The sequence below is a fragment of the Paramisgurnus dabryanus genome, chromosome 1 (genome assembly GCF_030506205.2).
Source record: "Paramisgurnus dabryanus chromosome 1, PD_genome_1.1, whole genome shotgun sequence".
Lineage (NCBI taxonomy): Eukaryota > Metazoa > Chordata > Actinopteri > Cypriniformes > Cobitidae > Paramisgurnus > Paramisgurnus dabryanus.
Genome location: NC_133337.1, coordinates 69,121,468 through 69,141,925, shown reverse-complemented (window position 1 = coordinate 69,141,925; position 20,458 = coordinate 69,121,468). Strand labels below are relative to the sequence as shown.

Sequence of the window (20,458 nt, the reverse complement as noted above, 5' to 3'; positions counted from 1 at the left end):
GTTCAGTTGCAAAACCCTCTAAGTGCGCCTACCATGTTTTCTTGTAAATTAGCATTTTCTTCTTATGTTTAGTTTCAGTAATTTGAATTTAATGGCAATGAAAGTGTTATCAGTTATTTTAACAATGTAACTTTAGTCATTTCATTGGTACTTAACAAATTTGACTTTCACTGCAAAACCCTCTAAGTGCATGCAAGCTGCTTCTGACATAAACCTCGATTTTTAAAAGAAATCCAATTCTTTGGACAGGACGAAGTAAACCGTTGCAAAATCACTTAAAATGCAACTAAACACATTGCAAATTATGAAAGTAAGATTGTAAAAATTAAGAAACTGAACCACACATAAGGGGCATGTGATCCATGTCACTGCCACATTCGGATGGTATTCAGGTCCAACTACTCAACAAGGGACACACGTTTGAATGTGATCCACGGTTGTTTTGTGCGCTGTCGTTCATAAAATTCATTTTGCATGCACTTGCTGAAAAATCGGTTAGCGGATTTTGTCAACAGGCGTTATTTCTGGATTTAAAGCAAAGGTATTTGATGAACATATTATACGTGCAGAGAGCGGAGGTGGTGTTTAGCGTTTTTTGCATCTGAGCTTCTCAATTGTTCTCTCATTGTTCTCAATTCTCACTACTAAACTGATATTGGTATATTTTGAAGACAAAGTGATCATATTTCTCACTTCCCATTCATTGTAAATGCATGGAAATAACCATTGGTACAGTTCATCCTGACATGTATTATAAACGTATTGTGTTTTGCAGGATGTAGAGCAGTACATGTTGCGGACGGGAACTGTTAATAGCATGGAAAGCTCGCATTCGCTGCCATCCATGTCAATTAGTGCCAGTTCCCAGAGTTCATCAGTAAACAGCCTGGCCGATGGTTCAGATGACAGTGGTGAAATGGCTATGATGCAGGAGGGCGAACATACAGTGACCTCCAACAGCTCTGTGCTGCACAAACCTCTGGTATGTCTCGATGGATTTGTTTTAGCTTTTTATTTGGAATACACAAAACCTTATATACATTTGTTTATACAAATGTCATAAAGAAAATGTTAATCCGTCTTGTTTCACAGAACCATGACAACATTTACGATGACCCCTACCAGCCAGAGATAGACTCTCAGCAGCAGGGCCCCTCTGGGGGTCGTAGACGAAGGGGACGGGACCACTTTGCCACCATCCGCACAGCTTCTCTGGTGACTCGTCAGATTCAGGAGCACGAGCAGGGTTCAGCACTCAGAGAACAGATGTCCGGGTACAAACGCATGAGGAGGCAACATCAAAAACAGCTGATGGCTTTGGAGAACAAACTGAAGGCAGAGATGGATGAACATCAGCTCAGGCTCGACAAGGAGCTGGAGACACAAAGGAACAACTTTAGCAGTGAGGCAGAAAAGCTTAACAAAAAGCATCAAGCCATCCTGGAGAAAGAGGTAATTCGAGAAGATCATATTGATCTCTGTACATACTGTTTTCATTTATAAATTAAAAAGGTTTACTTAATATTTTGAATTAAAATAAACATGATGTTCAAGAATTGGTCACTTAACACTTATTTGTATTTACTGGTGATAAGTCCAAATAATTTGATTTTTCTAATAAATCATTGACTGTAAAGCATTTAAATTATATTAGATAGTAGTTTATTCATAAGAGAAGTAAAACTTGCATATTGTATGTTCTACCATAACTCCAATTTTTTCTTTTCTTCCTCATTAGACTAAGGCTACTCTTGGAGATGAGAAGAAGTTTCAGCAGCACATCTTGGGCCAGCAGAAAAAGGAGTTGACCAGTTTAAATGAGGTCCAGAAACGGCAGTATAGACAGCGAAAGGAACAGCTCAAAGAGGTATAAGCTTGTTTATAGATTTTAAGCAAATATATACTGTATTCCATCAAATGTTAGTTTTAGCTGGTAGAGATGCTGAATTACAGATCCTTATAGCTGGGGGAGGTGAACTACTAATAAAATTATCACTTTGTTTTTACTAGTTTTACACCTAAATATGATAAATAAGTAATGTGTTCAGATGCAAAACCCTCTTATAGCTGCAGTCCATTACTCTGGCCTCTCTATCGCCATCTCTGATTGAAATATTAAATTGCAGCTATTTGCGGAGTAATGTTCTGCTTCTGCGTTACTCTGCGCGAATGAATCTGATGTCTGTGATAACCACATGAGAGAGGATCTCTCATTAGACATACAAATGACAGAAGTACATCCTAGTCCGAAAACAACCGTTAGTTACCTATTTTCACCCTTACACCCGGCTGATGTTTCGCCAAGCCTGTTGGAAACACTGAAGTGAAGTTCTATATCTGTCGTGTTTGTCTTGACTAAATGATAACGCAAATGTTTCAACAAATGCCTTACTGGTTGAGAGGAAGCTGTCTACATTATTTTATTCCTTCAAATGTTAAAAAATGCTCGGCTGATATTAACTCTTGTAATAGCACGAGCTCTCAGTTTAAGCTTTCACCGTTGAAACAGATGATTCCCTAGATGTAAGAACGTAATATACTGACATATTTACATGCCATTCTCCAGATGATCGTAGCTTGAAACTTTACAGATTTAATGCCGCCATCTAGATGACACATTTAAACTCAAAGCAACTGTTTTCTAAACCAGCTACAAACTCCCTTCCCGAGCACATGTGATGAAGCGGCCGTTTCCTCTTCTTTGTTTACGGATGTGACGTCATTATTCAAACTCAAATTACGTTTTTCAAACTTTTTTGGGGGGAAAACCGTCCGGACGACTCCAATTATAAATCTTTATTATCATCTTACCATTGTAGTGTTAGGCGATATGCCCATAGTGAGATCGTCCTATCGTCAGTCTGTGAGATACACACTAGTATTGGGGGACAGGGCAATAGGTTACTTAGCTTTTTACTTATTTATGACAATCCACTTGATTGGTGGACAAAAGAAGAAGCTGATTGACTGAAAGGGCAACACTGTCACGACCACATTCTTTTTAAAGGGGGGGTTCAATGGTATTTCATGCATTCTGACTTATTAAGACAGTTGTTTCCTCATGCTAAACGTAGGCAAAGTGTCAAAAAAACAGTTGGACGTGTTACAGAGTTTTTCTGTGCCGAATGCACTTTGCCAGGGTTCGTACAAGTTTCGGAAAGTTTTTTTCGATTACAGGTCCAACTGACGTTTCTGGGGTTTTCTATACGCATCACTTCTTTATATGGGCACTTCCCCCGGAAAACCCCGCCCACCCGTCAATCAGCAGGAGACGCTAGAACATATAAACATTCACATCACGCGACAGCTTTGTTTAATTTCAAAACTTACAAAGGCACGAATGAAGAAGTGTGTTTTTGGATGTAAGGAGAAGAAATCCAGCCTCATGAAAACAATGGATATAGTTTATTATCCGGGGTAGCAGCGGAGTTTTGCGTGTGTGTTTGATGCGGTGGATTTTCCCAACCGGGTCACGAGTTGCAGGCGGTGAGTAAGACTTCTGTCTTATGTTGGAAATAGTCACGTGCATATTATATAAATGACACGAACATGTAGTGAATCATAAGTTAAAACAGTGTTGTATAGTGTTGCATGACTCGTACTCGCTCCACCCGCGGTAGTAACTCCTCCTTCTTCATTGTTTCGTACGTTATCCGAAAGATTCGGTAAAGCTAATCTTTCTTTTCTAAATCTGATTAAACTAAAGACTCTTCGGAGATATAAAGTATGTCATACTACTCTATAGGGCTGTCACTTTTGTGAAAAAATCCTTATCGTTTTTTAATATATAAGTGTTCATTGAATCGATTGTAAAATCGATTTTCCATGTCAAAAAAAGACGTTTCCATTTTCAACGCCAAATAACAGACAAATGTAAAGAGAGCGCCTGAAACGCACAAGTCAGCAATATTTCTTATTCATTGTCATTAAGTTTCGTGCAGAATAAAAAACAGCAACAGTAGTGCAACATTCTCTAAAACAATATGCAGAGTGGACTGCTGCCATAAATGAAAAACATTACTGCGGGCTTCAACTGGCTGCTTTTATGATTTAGGCAATTCAAAAATTATTTTAAATAATGATTCGATCCATTTCTAACAACTGTTCAAAAATGAAACTTTAAATAGACTTACTTGAAGTTGAGAACATGCTGTGTATTTTTTTATTAAACGTAACCGACACTTAGGCGGCACTAAGCAGGCATAATGAAATGCGCAAAAAGGCTAGGGCCATTACAAATTATTGGTCAGGAAAACAAGTCGATCAACATTTTAGGGGTCAAGAGCAGAGCGCTTTTCATTCACTATATGTCCATCTGTTGAGAAGACGCACTCCGACCGCACTGATGTCCCAGGGAAACTCGGGTACTTCGTTGCCAGCTGCGTATTTCGTACTGCCAATCTTCCATCACAAAAGCGGGTTGCTGTCAGCTCGCAAGGGTGGCTCCTTGTCATAACTCCTTCATCTCCTGTAACGTCACAATTTTGACGCTCTCTCGTGTTGCACAGGTTTATTGACGTTGTCCTGCATTTTCTTTGCAAAACACTAGATGCAGCGATTGAAAGCGTGAAACTATAGGTGCGTAAAATTGCTGGGTATTTTCTGTCTAGCTTTCGCACACCTACTGCACTTTCGGAATTATTTATTTTCTTTTTCTGCTTGTTTGTGAGTTTTGTTACATCTATATTTTTAACTGTTTAATTCTTTTAAAATTAATAGTGTACATATTTGGTTAAAATCGATTGCCTATTTTCGTTTTCGAAACTTTTTTTGGTTGGTCCGATCGATTGTGCAATCGATTTTCGAACGAAAAGTGACAGCCCTACTACTCTATAGGTACTCCAGATTAACATCAGAAATGCAGAAACAGCGTGTGTTACGTGAGCTTTAAAAGTGATGCCATTAATCCGAGCGCGTCATTAAAGCTTTGAAATTTCCTGCGTGCCAGGGAGTGGGAATAACACACTCGCTGCGCACCTAACAACCTCTCTAGAGCAAGGAAATGTCAGAGCCATGCGTATTACAAGCTCAGGTGCAAGGAAGAGTCCAAGTCATGCACATTACAAGTTCAGGTGCGAGAAGGAAACCGGTATTTCTGAATGGCCTAAGTGTGGGATTTAGTGGATTTGAAGCGAAAAGTATTTGATGAACATAAATTCCATTTAATATCATTCTCATTTTTAATGGAGGTGGCGTTTAGGGGCTTTTGCATCTTAGCTCCTAATTATTTATTTAAAAACATGATTTTTCATAGGTGATAACTCATATCAGTGAGTCTACAAAAAGCTATTGTATTGTACAGGTTGAGTTGTGTTCAAGAGCATGTGACCGAAATGAATGCTGAACATAGCATAGTATAATAAGTCATTATTAGCGAATATGTAAAGGGTTTCTCAAGTACCTGAAAACATTTGCAGTTGTGACATTGGTATAGAATCTACAGTGTTTCCTATAGGATTTTTTCCTACTAAGCGACAGGGGGCGTAAACGCACTCCCAACCTCCACACTCAAGAATCACACTCACACAGGGAATAAATAAGTAGCCTACATGGCTTATAAATAAATATCATTAATGTTAGTCATAACTCAAGCAGGGCTCTACACTGGTCGAGCCAATTAACTCTTTCACCGCCAGCGTTTTTAAAAAAAGTTGCCAGCCAGCGCCAGCGTTTTTCATGATTTTCACCAAAGTTTAATGCCTTCCAGAAAATGTTCTTCTTTAAATATATAAACATACTATATACCAAATGAAAGAACAGACCCTCTGCTTTCAAACAAAAAAAACCGTTTCATCCTACCTTTAGTGGTTCTTTTGCAATCAGCTTTTGAATATGGGTAGGTTTTTGCAAAAACACCATATTTTGAGCAAAAAGCAGAGATAATTCCATTTTTATGACGGACTTTTCATATAGATCTCATTCAGAGCGATCTTTAAAACAGACACGGACATGCAGCAGCTTGCCATAGGGCAATACTTCCGGTTTTAAAAAGTTGCGGAAGGGCGCCACCTGGTGGATAATAGCGGTATTGCGGAAAGACGGAAAATCTCGTCATTGGCGGGGAAGCGTTTTCTCTTAATTGACGAGATATCTCGTCAATGGCGGGGAAAGAGTTAAGACAGAATGCACAAATCCATAATGATACAGCATGGGAGGAGCATGGTAATGTAATGCAACCAATCAGTTCAGAGAGGTCTTTATATATAGCCATACCTCACCTATGTCCTGTGAGATATTTTGCAGCATCCCCCAGCACAGGTAAGTCTCCCTAACACTTTTACTGTTGCTGCTCTTTCTGATCTTTCTTGTCAAAGCCTGACGTTAAAACTCTGCTCCAGCTTCTCTCTGCTGCTTTGATAAGGCACATAATATCGCGTAGAGATGCAATATAGTATCTTTAATGTGTCACTTGAGCGCTTAACATCCTAAAAAAACTTTCAGTACAAAAATATCAAATGACAATTTTTAAATCATTTACACAGTCTCCTGTGTGTGTGCACACTTGCCTAATAGAGAGATGCAAGTGCGGACTGCTTTTTTCGCTATCGATTATTTGTTTTTATGCATCGATGCAGTAGTTATTCACATTAGCATCGTGATGTATCGTTTAAAATTATAAGATTTAACAGTCCTAGTGCTTTTTGCCGCATAGGTTTCCGTGTGATAGTGGAAGTGGAGCATAAACAAAAACCAACAAACTCATCATACAGGCTACATTTTCATTTGTTTAGTTAATCTGCTAATTTTATTTAGTTGAAACATATTTCGTATAGGCTTATTTATTTTATTCTGTTTTCTCCATACACAGAAGCGCTGCAGGTGCGTGATCATGTATAAATCATCTTGTTCTGTTGATTTTAATGCTATTTGAAACGAAACCCCTGGGAAAAAAATTTATATTTTAAGTAAACAGCGCAAATCACAGACGGAATTTATCTAGCTATTTAAAATACATTTTGTTAGTCTGATTTTGCGAGCTGCAGCCGTTACAGGGATGACTCTTAGTGTGGCGACCCCCCACGGCAGAATGAATGTAGCAGAATTACTACTGCACCTCTAGTATAAAGACTGAGACCACTGTTGCATTACCAGCAAAGAAACGAAACATTAAACATCTAATGTGATGTTTGGCTACGGAATTCTCTCGGATATCCAGAAAGTTTTGGTCCTGTTTACAGGAACTCAATGAGAATCAGTCCACACCAAAGCGAGAGAAACAAGAGTGGCTGGTTCAGCAGAAGGAGTGTCTCCAGCAGCTCCAAGCAGAAGAAGAGGCAGGGTTGCTACGACGACAGAGGCAATACTACGAGCTGCAGAGTCGTCAGTATAAGAGGAAGATGCTGCTAGCCCGCCACAACTTGGAGCAGGACCTTCTCAGAGAGGTAAAACGACCTCGGGTGTTTCGAATGAGCAACTATGTTTTTTTATCGTTTTATTGGGATTCTGTAGGAACTTTAAAGGAACTGAAATCTGCCAGATTTTGTCTAAAACATACTGTCATTACTTCTTTGTCATTATTTAATCACCCGCTTGTTCTTTAGATCCCCAATCAAAGGCCAAATGCAGATTTTTGTGTTGATTGGGGTTTTCTGGTTACTATGGTAGTCGACGGTGACTGCCTCTTCAATCTTCAAAAGGACCCAAAACTGTTAAACAAATAACTTGGCCTGACTCGTGGTGTGTGTGTTAAGTGCGTGAATTACACACTCGGTTTTGTTGTACATCCACTTGTTCCAATAACAATAAAGAATTGAGATTAAGAGTTTTGTTTGTGAGTAGTATGTCAAAGTCTGTGCTGTTTGCTTTGACATTTTTATGAGAAAAAGCACAAACAATTTGAGATGTCTGAAATAAAACTTAACGCGGAGGAGTTAAGGAGATCTTATGGGGGCGGCAACTGATGAGGTCAAATAAAAATGCATAAAATGTTCCAGTAATAATCTTATATAATTTTTTTATATTTAGTTTTAAAATACATTTGCTCAAAATACCAAGATACGGTAGTTAAAATATCCTATTTTGCTTGCATGCTTGTTAACGTAATGACAAAATCAAAAGGAAAGATGGCCGTTGCACCTTTTGCCACGTCTAAATATTTTAGTTATCAACTATGCCTTGTCCTCAGAAATGACAAAAATGTTAACCAAAGTCACAGTCTCAAATATAAATAAGTTGAATGAATGCGCTAAATTTAAATTTGCATATAGCAACTTGTATAACTGCATATAATGTAAAAACTTTAGCTAATTTAGCTTTTGTCTCATATTTACCTTAAGACATTTCTTGACTCCACAGCAAACAGAGCACTTTTGCTTTTATTTCACTCTTAACTGGCATACAGCCATCTGTCCTCACGCTTCTTTTCCTTTTCTCAGCTTACCTTCACTATTTCTTAGGCTTCACTATTTCAATATACTCACATTAGATAGAATTAAAATGCATATGTTTTGATCCATTGAGTTGGTTGATTTGTTAAAACGGGTGAAAAATAAAATGACTTTCTGTGCTTTTGTCATATATTTACACTTTTTTTTAATCCACAAAAAAAAGAGCAATTTTTCCTTTATTGTCCCAATACGTGTGTGTGTGTGTGTGTGTGTGTGTGTGTGTGTGTGTGTGTGTGTGTGTGTGTGTGTGTGTGTGTGTGTGTGTGTGTGTGTGTGTGTTTTTAAAGGAATAAAGGTTGGGAACCACTGATATATATTGGGAACCACTGATATATATACCTAATACCAAGTGACTTGGTTACGCCACCATCCTCCATTTATCACTACATTATTTTATTTCTCTGTTTTTTCTGTATCCCAATTTAGGACCTGAACAAGAAACAAACTTTGAAGGACCTGGAATGTGCCATGTTGCTCCGACACCACGAGTCCACCCAAGAGCTGGAGTTTCGGCAGCTGGGCCTGGTGCAGCACACACGAGCCGAATTGATCAGGACGCAGCATCAGACCGAGCTTACCAACCAGATGGAGTACAACAAGCGTCGTGAACAAGAGCTGCGACAGAAGCATGCCGTGGAAGTTCGCCAGCAGCCCAAGAGCCTGAGAGTGAGTGACTGTGACATCACAGAAAACATTACAGAAGTCGATGGGCCTCTGAGAGAAGGGGAGGAGACTAGTGAAGGGGAGGGGCATTGTGTTGAAGGGGTGGGGCCAAAGGAAATGCTAGAGGCTAAAGAAGGGAGAGATGAAGAAAAGATAGATGGAGATGAAGGGCAGACTACAGGTGCTTTTGAAGAGACAGCTGAGGAAGAGAAGAGGGAAAAAGAAATTCTTGAAGGAAATGTAAGTTTTAGTAATGACCAAATATTTACTGACCAATGTCAAAAGATAGACAGTGAAGGAAACGAAGAGGAAGTGGTGACTTCAGCCAACATTGCAATAGAAGGAAGTGCAGAAGGACAATCAAAGGTGACATTTGAGGTTAATATTATGTCCAAAAATAAAGAGCACCAGGGAGAAGGCCAAACTGACATAGATGAAGGAAGTGATCCAAGACGAGAAGGGCTTGGGTGGGAGGTGGACAATGATGGTGAATCAGAGAGCGAGGAAGAAGATAGAGGCGTGGCTGACGGCTGTCCCTCGGAATTAATGCTCGGCCCCTCTTTCGAGCGTCCCATTCGTGAGCGCGATACAGATGAACTCTCAGAGTTCTACTTTCCGGATACTTTGGAGGAACTTGAACCGCCGCCCATCTTTGTACCTCCCTCCCCCACTTCCTCCTCATCCCAGGCCTCTTTTACCTCCCTTTTCTCGCACGCAATTTGTCTTTCTCTTTCGCTCTCCACCGCCGTACAGCCATCTGTCCTCACGCTACTTTTCCTTTCCATCTATCTTCTTTCTCTTCGTCGCTCGCCTCCTCTTCCCACTCTTGCTTCTATTCTTCTCTCTGGTGAACTTGCCTTCCTGGCCCTCTTCTTTTCATACTTACTCCTGCGTTCTTGTAGCGCTCTCTCATTTTCCACATACCTTTCTTTAACTTATTGGGGCTTGGGTCTGTTCAGCTTGGGTCTATCGCTAAGCCTGGGGCTCTATTACGTCCCCGTAGCCCTGATCTCTGCATCGTTCCTCAGCTCACCTTCGCTTTTTCTCACTCTGTACCTCATTGTGGTGCTTGTGGTCCGTCCAGCTAGGGTATTCCTCCAGAACGCCCCACGTAAACTCAATCGCTTGTGGATGCGGGTTCTTTTCCGGCTGCCAAAGCCGCTCTTTACCGTTTGCCAGTCGCTCCTGGGTGGACTTGCTGAGCGTAACCTCTACGACATGTTCCCTAAAGCTGGCCGAAACTGGGGTGGCCGGCAGTCTCGAATCCCTGTGCCTTTAAAGAGTCTTCCTCCAGAGTATCAGGCTAAAAGAAAACGTGCCATCTTATTTTCACGGTATGTGCTTTTGTGCAGGCGGTTTGTAAGGCGACCTTTAGGCACTTTAACAGATTTGGCTAACTCCCTAGTGCTTCGGTTAGCCAAACGTGTACTTCGAGAACTGCCGCAGAATTACCTGAAAAGGATGCAGACGTTCGGTTTGCTCCGCAAAGAAAAAGCAAGCAAGCTGCCGAGGCTTCTGCCCAGAGCTGTGAGGGAACATAAGCGCAGGATGAGAGAGAGGAGAGAGAAGGAGAGGAGGAGAAGGGAGGAGAGTGAGAGAATATACAGGGATGAGGGGAGGTGGGAAAGCGTGTTAAGAAGGACACCCTCAGGGCGGAGTTTGAGAGGAAAGATGCCATGGAGATGAGAGAAAAGAGAGAGTGCTGGTAAAGGAAAATGAGTATTATCTGTGATCTTTGTGAGCATGCACATTCCATTCATCCATCACTGTGCATTTTCCCTTTTATTTTTTTTGTGATTTTACTCTTCTTTGCTCACATGCACTCTTTTTTTTGGTGACTGTTTTACAGGGAAATACTCAGTCTATATTAATGTACTGTTTAATTCAACTCTCCCATTCATTGGAAGTCACCAGTGAACGTAAAGCTCAAGGCAATATTGTGCTTTTTGTAAAAGTTTGATTTTATTTTATTACCGGATAATTGGCGATTGAGGCCATGTTTGTACAATCTTTAACAAAACTTTAACAATGAATTTGTATGTTGCAAAACCAGGGCTAACTTTAAACCGTTCTTTGCAAAACTTGCGTTTAGGCCCGATGATCAAGCCATAACAGCATTTGTTTTGGTTTGATAATTGCAAACTTAACTGCATCTACAAAAGATTGCTGCAATTAAAATACACTGCTTAACACTACAAGCCCCCCTCCCCCAAATAAAATTACAAGGTTTACCAAAAGTGCAATAGAAGTTCTTCTTCAGAAAAAGTTTCACCTTTAGTTTAATTTTGTTTCCTTTTTCTATGAAGTCCTCAACACATTTTGGTGTTGAAATAGAAACTAGGCTGCATGTTATCACTTAAAGTGTTTAAAACCATTTTAAAGCCCAACTTGAAGCAACAATAGTTAGTTATAGCAATAGTTATTTTCAAATAATTTTGTGCAGAAATACAGAACAACAGTTCGCTTACTTTGATGTTTTAGAGGCAGGATCTCAAACTGCACAAACCTTATAAGCAATCACATACTGAAATATATTAAACTAAAAACTACAGCACACAGTGAATCAGTGCATATTTTTCAGTTCAGAACATAATCTGGATTGTTTTTTTTCTCCAAAATGCTGAATATCAGAGAATTTGACTTATTAATATTAATTTAAACACATCTCATAATATGAAGTGAAATCTTCATTCCAAAATGTGGGTGAATTCTCTACAAAAATGATATATGCATTGTTATTTATTCTTTTAAAGTAAATTGTAAAATAGGATCCCTCTTTTTACTGTATTATTAAATAGTGAGTTAGTTAATGTGCTTGCGTAGCACATATAGATATTACAAATTACTTGAGATTGCTTAGCCCGCTTTGCACCCAGCACGACTACTTAAATATAGACTGGTGTGCTAAGCCATGGGTTGTGCATTTATATATATATATATATATATACACACACACACAGTATAATAGTTTTGTTATTGCACTACAGGCAATTATTTGACCATATTTACCATGTAAACAAGTTGTTTGGTCATTCTTATGAAGTGAGTTTATATCAAGCATGTTTATGCAAGACCTTTCACACCAAATATTATATTCCTAGATTAGCCCTAAGTTTCTGATTGTTTGTGTGCAGAGTTAAATTTTATTTATTATTACTATAGATTATACGTTATGTGCAATTTTGCATATCAAAGTATGAAAAGCCATTGTAACAATCATTACTTAAGTTTGGACAAAACTAATGCAAAATGACAACCAAAGCTTAAATGTGACATACTGTAAGACCTCAAGAGTTTGATGGTTGGTTTTACAAAGAAAAGCTTGCACTGCTCTGAAACCTTATCTTAAATGTAAAAACGCCTTACAATTCTTCAAAGGGACCATTTGCATTTAACAATTTAAATGTCTTTGTAGGCATAATTGTTCCCAAAAAGTTTTTTCTTTCTTCGAAAGTATGAATAAGAAGAGGAGGTGCATTTCAGTTTAAGCCATATGTGGTCCAGCTGTTGACTGTTGTGTTATTTAAAAGTCTTACTTTGTTTACATATGCTCCCTTCAAAAAACACACTCTTATCTATTCTTTGAGGAACGTTTGCTGTATTTTATGTTTTGCACCGTCTGTTTAAAGGCCATTGTGTGCATTTCATCCTCATTTTATGTGTTTGTGCATGAATGGATGTTTACTTTAATGTCTAAACAAAGATTTATGTTATACATTTCTGAAATAAATTTTTGTTTTGTTATAATAATTGTCCATTGGTTCCTTTTATTTTGGTTTGTCGTTTTGTCTGAACTATTCTTCTCATTTCAGTTTTGTTTTTACTCATAGTAAAAATATCATGAACTGCATATTTCATAACATTCTCTGTTGTCCACCTTTTAATGCTTGCAATTTTTCCAAAAACAATTTAGTTGTAAATTGTAATAAGCTATTTTATATTCTGGTTTTGACCCTCTCTTTGAAAGATTGTTGTGATAGGAGTGTCGCTTTCAAAGCTTAGATGTAGATTACCACTGCATGTAAAACATGTGACCCAGCCTGTGAAAAACCAGCTAAAGTGATTTTTTTTTATGATTTATTGCTTTCTACATAAAAACATTGTACATAATGTAAAGAACATTCTGTGAAAAATAGCATTTATATGTCAAATACTGACTAAGGTGAAATCAAACTTTGATGCTCTTAATCTTAGAATTAGATTATAAGACTTTACCTGAATTTTACAGACATTAGCAAAAATCCTTACTATGCTCTGAAAACAAAATAGGTAGGGACAGTTAATTCATAAATGACAATTCTGTCATGTTGCCTTATTTACTCACCCTTATGTTTTTCTAAATCCACATTCAGTTTCTGCTGCTGAACATGAATTTATTTTGATTCATAAAACCTATTGGCTTCCATGGATAAAAATAAAAAAGTCAGTAGATACGGTCAACTTGTGCTTATCGTCATTTATCAAAATATCTTTTGTGTTTAAGAAAAATGGAAACTCAAACAACAAGGGTGGGTGAATAAATCGCAGAATACAGAACTATACCTTTAAATGTGTATATGAATGAAAGACATTTAAAACAAAAAAACTACTACTGCAGAATTGTATTCTGAGACATTTACTGAGACAATATTTGAATTGAAGCATTTTGGCAGCTTGGTTTCGATAAAAGCTGCTTTTGGGCAAATTAGGATGTTATGAGTTCTTAAATTTACAGGATGTTTTTATAATACAGTGACTTCTTGTTTGTCAAATTTTTAATTCATGACCCCTTTAAATTCCAGTTCTGATATTTGGGTCCAGCAATGTACTGTTTCTTTAGGTAAAGGGTAGTTCGGTTACTGGAGTTAGTTAGAGTGATTCAAACAACCTATTACATCTGTGAAATGAAACTATAAACTTATGATAATTTCTTACAGAAAATACAGGTTTTATTTTAGAGTTTCCACATTCTTAATTTTTTGCCAGGTAAACAAAATAAAAGAAATCGTTTACCCATCAATTTTAACTACCCTATAATTTACTTAGCATGGCATTAAGGTGAGTAAATTATGGGGTTATTTTAATTTTTAGGTGAAACATTTATTTCATTTAACTTTTTTAATATTTGCCACTATTCAATATTCTTAAGCATGACTTAATAAGTAATGCCACTTCTTTTCTATGCCCTGTTAACCCCACTTTTTCTTCTCTTAGGCTTGTTTTCAAACTTTGTCACCATCCTATTGTTATTATTCCCATAGTCTAAAGAGCTGCAGATTAAGCGTCAGTTCCAGGACACGTGTAAAATCCAAACCCGTCAGTATAAAGCACTAAGAAACCACCTGCTGGAAAACACCCCGAAATCTGACCACAAAGCCCTGCTGAAGCGTCTCAAAGATGAACAGACCCGTAAGCTGGCAATTCTGGCCGAGCAGTATGACCACTCCATCAACGACATGCTATCCACACAGGCTGTGAGTAAGGCAAGGAAACATCAATCACAATTTCAACCCCATCATCAGCCCTGTTCACACCTGATATTTAGATGCGTTTTGGTCGATTGGTAAATATGGGTGTGAAACTTTTTGAGCTAGTACACTTTTGACCACATTCATTTATCGACTGGATTGCTTTTGTGGTATAGTTGCTCTTGTTGTCGAATGTGTTCAAATAGCCACAAAAGCCTACTCTCCACCTATTGATCTAATGCAGGGGTGGGGAACCCTGGTCCTGGAGGGCCACTGTCCTGCACAGTTTAGTTCCAACCCTAATCAAACACACCTGAAAAATCCAATCAAAGTCTTCAGGATTACTTGGAAATGAAATGCAGGTGTGTTTGATTAGGGTTGGAACTAAACTGTGCAGGACAGTGGCCCTCCAGGACCCAGGGTTCCCCACCCCTGATCTAATGTATGATGTACCGAGCACAATGTTTTTCCATCGGACATGACTTGTAGCATGAGCCCACAGTGTTTACCATGGTTTTTAGACTATTGTTGGTAAAAACGAAAGCGGCTGCTCTCCGCCTTTTTCATTTTTGTTTCACTTTGTGAGCCTGTGAAAGTTGCAAGTACTCTGAAACATCTGAGATAGTCCTTACGTAGACGTGTACAAAACGTTGTACAGCATGTTTACTAACAACACACGTAGCTGTACTCTGCCATAATATCTGACATAGTATTAGTGCACATCAATTGTCAACCCATCATTTCTCCCACTCCCGTTTAAACAAAAGCAGTGGAACTCAACCGTAGTTTTTTTCCAACCCACGAGTCCCGCCATTATAAAGTTATTTGGCTTGCCCCAGTCTGCCTTGCACCACTGATACAATATTTTTATAACCCGCCCCACGACCATTAAATAGACATAATTGGCATTGTAATGCAAATGAAAATGGGCTTTATTTCGGCCTAAAAGTGCTTGGAAACAGACACATTTCCCGGTAAACTGGCAACAACATATGTCTATGAACCATAGAAACCAGCATGGTCATAGTAATAACAAGATAGGATAATGATCAACATTTCAAAGCAGCATTATATTATCTATTCTAATTCCTGACCTTCTTTTCTCCCGCACCTCGTCTTTAATTTTCACTTTTATTTCTCTGTTTGTTTTGTTGTTTTGGCTGGCAGTGTGAGCTGCTGGCTCTATAGTGACTTGAGGCCAAAGGTTTGGGGACATCACGCACGTTAAATTGCTACATAGCCCTAGGTATTTTAACATTATCAAATATATGAAAATATATATATTCCCTAATGTTTTTTATAGGCTTAGAAAATTGCACGCAATATACATGGGTTGACCCACCGGTGGATTATGAGCCGACCCACTCATCAGCACAATAGACCAGTGCTTCTCAATCCCGGTCCTTGAGGACCCCCTCCCAGAAAGATTTTAATGTTTCCTTATTTCAAACACCTTAGCCTTCCAAAATGGTAAACATGTCTTCCTAACAAGCTGACGAGTATCCAGTGTGTTAAATAAGGAGACATCTAAAACATTCTGGGTGGGGGGTCCATAAGGACCTGGATTGGGAAACCCTGCCATAGACCCATTCCCCCAATCAGGACATAAGTGGTCAAAAGTGGACAAAAGAGGTGGATTAAAACACAGCGTGTGAATAGAAATGTTTTTATTTCGTCCACTTGTGATCCGATTGACCAAAACGTATCTTGATACCAGGTGTAAATGTGCTCATAAAGATCTCATAAAGGCACACACCATACATACATTAACGTCCAGCTGCCCATCATCCCTGGCTTTCTCCCATCAACTGGGTTTGTTTTCCTTGAAGGTGCCAAACCTTGTTGACATTGGGCCCTTTTGTTTTCCAGCTACGATTGGACGAGACACAAGAAGCTGAGTATCAGGTGTTGAAGATGCAGCTGCAGCAAGAGTTAGAGCTGCTCAATGCATATCAGAGCAAAATCAAGATGCATACTGACACTCAGCACGAGAGAGAGGTTAAAGACCTGGAGCAAAGAGTTTCCATACGTAGAGCACTGCTGGAACAGAGGGTAAAAAGTTTGTATTACTCATGGGTGTAGTCAAACAAACTAGTTATTAAGTATTTTTCTCTAGACAAAAATCTATATCTTATATAATCAAACATGAATATATAAAAACACTTATGCCGTGAACTTTGTTAATTATCTCTGTTTAGTTCCCTTTTTTTTTTGTTAAAACTCTGTCTTTACAGTTAAAGTGACAAGTTTCCAGATGTCTTTAAATAGGGTCGTGATCTCTGCCAAAGATAATAATACCCAAGATGTGTCACTGCTATTGCTAAGAATCGGGGAGATCGCAGCAGTCAATTTGGCTGCTCTAGTCCCACCTTCCAGTAAAAAGGTCCAATGGTCAACCGATAAAGAATGACATCCTCTGTGGGAGGGGCTCTGTAGAGATTTATTTATTATTCAAACCGCTGTAAAGATTAGCAATTACTTCTGGCAGGTCTTGCTTCAGTTTTCGGGGTATTCTGGAATGTGTTTTCTTTAACTTTCTTAGTCAAATCAAAAGTTTTTTAGCTTTTAATGCTTTTCACAGTTTTGCACCGTTGCAAAGCAGCTTTACATACAATGCGTTTTAGCACAAACACAGTGACATGAGAATAAAGAGTGTTGATAAAGATAAATTAACAGGAAAGTACATAAAAAATTTGTATGATGTGTTCCTAATTCCTGTTGTCCAATAATAAACAAATGAGTAACTGTCACAAGATGGATGACATGAACACCACGCTTATCTCCTTTTGGTACGAGCTTCCGAAAGTTGCTCATCATTTGCATAAAAGTTTTCAACTTCGTCGCATGGCTGCCCCTTCAAGTCGCCAACATCACTGTTTGTTCGAGTCGCTAGAAATCGTCAGCACTTCATTAAAACGAATGGAATCTTTGTCACTGTGTGTCGCTTGTAATTTGAAAGCATTTGTAACATTAGCATTACTAACTGTACTGGGTTTGCATGCTGATGTTTTTGTTTTTTTGTAGATTGAGGAGGAGATGCTGGCCCTGCAAAATGAGCGTACTGAGCGCATCCGATCCCTTCTGGAGCGCCAAGCATCTGAGATTGAGGCGTTCGACTCTGAGAGTCTTCGTCTCGGCTTCAGCAGCCTGGCTCTGACAGGCATTCCCTCTGAGGCTCACCCCAAGCAGGGATACCCTTCCGCACAGACCCCCCGTCCTTCAAGCCACTGGAGTCATGGAGGGGCACCACATCCCCACTCCCGCAGGATTCCCAGCAGGGCAGAATCCTCATCCTCTTCTTCCCATGCCCTTAACCTACCACAAGACCACCACTCTTCCCGCTCCTCATCCTCTTCCTCCTCTTCTTCCTCCTCCTCGCATCACAACCGCCATCACCTTCCCCAACACTACCACCACCAGAGCACACCCCAGCTGTACAGGGAGAGAGAGAGGGATAGAGAGAGGGAGCGGGAGAAAGAGAAGGAGTGGGGTGGAGGGAGCAGGGGGGATCTGGCACACCCCCACGTCTTCTCCCACCACCTTCCCTCCCGCTCCTCCTCCCAGTCCCTCGCTCTCCTCCCTCCTCCTCCTCCTGCTCCTCCCTCCATATCTCTCTCCTCCGCTCAGTCCTCTACTCAAGGAGTGTACGGAGGAGGAGGAGGAGGGCTGGTAGTGAGGGGTCCTAGCCTAATGGCGTTGAGGAACAGCCCTCAGCCCCTGCGCAGAACAGCATCTGGAGGCCCGGGGGGAACCGGCAGCGGAGACGGAGTTCTGAGCCGCAGTACCTCGGTCACCTCGCACATCTCCAATGGATCCCACCTCTCTTACTCTTAAACAAAGAATAGTTGGGCTTGATTTGGAGAGTTTAATGCCAGTTGAAATGAAAACAAGAGAGAGCACATTTTACTTGCCGTATTGCTTTTTCCTGCTGTTGGTTGTTGTAGTTGTTTCTTTTTTAATAATTTTTTTTGTAAGTGTAATAATATATTGGTTATACGGAAACATCACCACTGCCTTTAAGAAGTCTTAAAGGGATGCTGTGCTATATCGATATCTTTTGTGTGACAGAGAATTCTTGCGAATGTGCACACACGAACACAGAATGTTTGTAAAGATTACTTTCACACACACTTGTTACAGTGTGTCGAAAGTTTCTCTTTCAGTCAGACTTTATGAATACATTTATGTCTATGAAGTTGCTTTAATGCATGAGATTAATGTAGTAAATACATTTGTATTTATATGTCATTCAGTCACATTTAAAATGTAAAGATACCTTTCCAAAATCATAGACGTTCACGCTCCCACTAATTGGATCTTTTATGGTGTATTTATAGTATCTAAAGTGTTAAAGCAATGTGTCCACAGTTTTTTTAAAGTCATAATAATTATCAACATTTTGATAAAATAATATGTGAAGATAACATTTAATTGCTAGAGAAAAGCAAAAGAACGGTATTGAATCTCAGTTGTTATTACAGCGTAATAACTCGTGGTATCATACTCAGTGTTCAATGGTATCATGATGACACTTTTATAATTTCTCAAAAACATTTGTTCAGGCCATTTGGTTGAAAAAGACAAGAAAAAAATTCAAATGCAAAAAATTGCTTTGTTTGGTTCAGTGTGTGTTATGATTATTAATTATTATTATTAATGGATGAATATTAATAATTGTTAACAAGCAGTTTGTATGAGTTGGCTGAATGGTTTACGGTCTGGTGATGTTGTCACTTTTGTACAAGATTTAAAGGAAGATCTTGCTTACTCAGGAGGGTAAGCACCTAAAACCCTAAACAATAAAGAAAAAACACACAGACTTTATTTATTATAATGGATTGCAATGACTAAACTTTTGGGAGGATAAATCGTCGTTGTGTATTAGTTTGATTGGCAAGAGGTACAGTGCATAGGATTACACTTCACAGAGACCAGCACTAACAGTAAGTCGTATGAAGATGTGGGGGCTACTGTGGTTGTGATTCTGTCCAGATCCAACAACAGAAGCATATATCTCTGTCATAGAGAGTCCTCTGTTCATTTGGGGAATTGCATTCTCATAGGACATGTGGGATTCTTTAAAGTGCATTTGAAAACAAAGTGATCATTGGACAGATTCTCAGCTGAGAAGGAACATCCCTTGTGCACCATGCATCAAGGTGGTTTTCACAGACATATCGGAGATATCCAGGAAGAAGAAGAAAAGAAAACTTTGATGAACTCAGAATCAAGAAACGCCAGCTCTGATATCTCTCTGTTTAACCTACTACGTTATGCTTGGTTTAAAGTAAAACTGTGCATGCAGAACTTATGATGTATTGAGGATGTTGGATGTAGTGTTAGGAGGGCCAATGAGATTGTACCATTTAATGGATTAACTTGTTTGTTAGATAAGGTGTGATATGACTTAATGATCTTAGGACAGTGTTGCGAATCCCATTCTGATGTGGAATGTTTTAAGGAATATCAACGGAGCAAGTCCAAGGTGAAGGTTGAACTTGTTTGGATCCATGTGCAGTGGTAAATGAGGCTCTCCTAGTTTGTCTGGTTTTTTGATAGATGGAGTCTATCTGTCTACCATCCTGTGTATGTATGTGCTGACTGTCAAACAGATTGTTAGGTCAAAAGTAGAGGTTTTGCTGGAAGGACATTTTCAGTAAACCTTGAAACGTATTAATTATTGAAATCAAGCAGTTTCTGACTTGAAGGGGAAAGACAAGTTGAAGAAAAAATCAAATAAAACGTGAAGCAATTTATGATGACAATAAATTGATATTAACGTGAATCGTCTCATTGTCCTTATTATGGTATTTAAATCAGTTTAATATTACTTGGTTTTATTCATCTCTGTATAGACAAGTGATTGAAAGAGTTAAATTATTCTCTATTTATACGACATTGATGACCACATCAACAATCCTCTATGCGTCACTGTGACGTGCCCTTTAAGACGTGCTTGAG

General features: G+C 39.1%; 1 protein-coding gene across 4 annotated transcripts in view; it reads left to right on the top strand.

The window, feature by feature from the left end:
- Positions 1 to 20,250, top strand: part of taok2b (TAO kinase 2b) — a 38,163-nt gene extending 17,913 nt beyond the window's left edge. For 2 of the 4 annotated variants that reach the window (XM_065253424.2, XM_065253423.1), the window contains exons 12-16: positions 776 to 982; positions 1,093 to 1,452; positions 1,739 to 1,867; positions 7,179 to 7,382; positions 8,814 to 11,288. In XM_065253424.2, coding sequence (XP_065109496.1) covers positions 776 to 982; positions 1,093 to 1,452; positions 1,739 to 1,867; positions 7,179 to 7,382; positions 8,814 to 10,736 — 2,823 coding nt within the window. In that variant the 3' untranslated portion in view covers positions 10,737 to 11,288. Of the gene's footprint in view, positions 1 to 775; positions 983 to 1,092; positions 1,453 to 1,738; positions 1,868 to 7,178; positions 7,383 to 8,813; positions 11,289 to 14,290; positions 14,504 to 16,366; positions 16,550 to 17,521 lie in introns of those variants that run through there. The other 2 variants (XM_065253426.2, XM_065253425.1) reach the window with 2 other exon arrangements.
- The last annotated feature ends 208 nt before the right edge of the window (positions 20,251 to 20,458 follow it).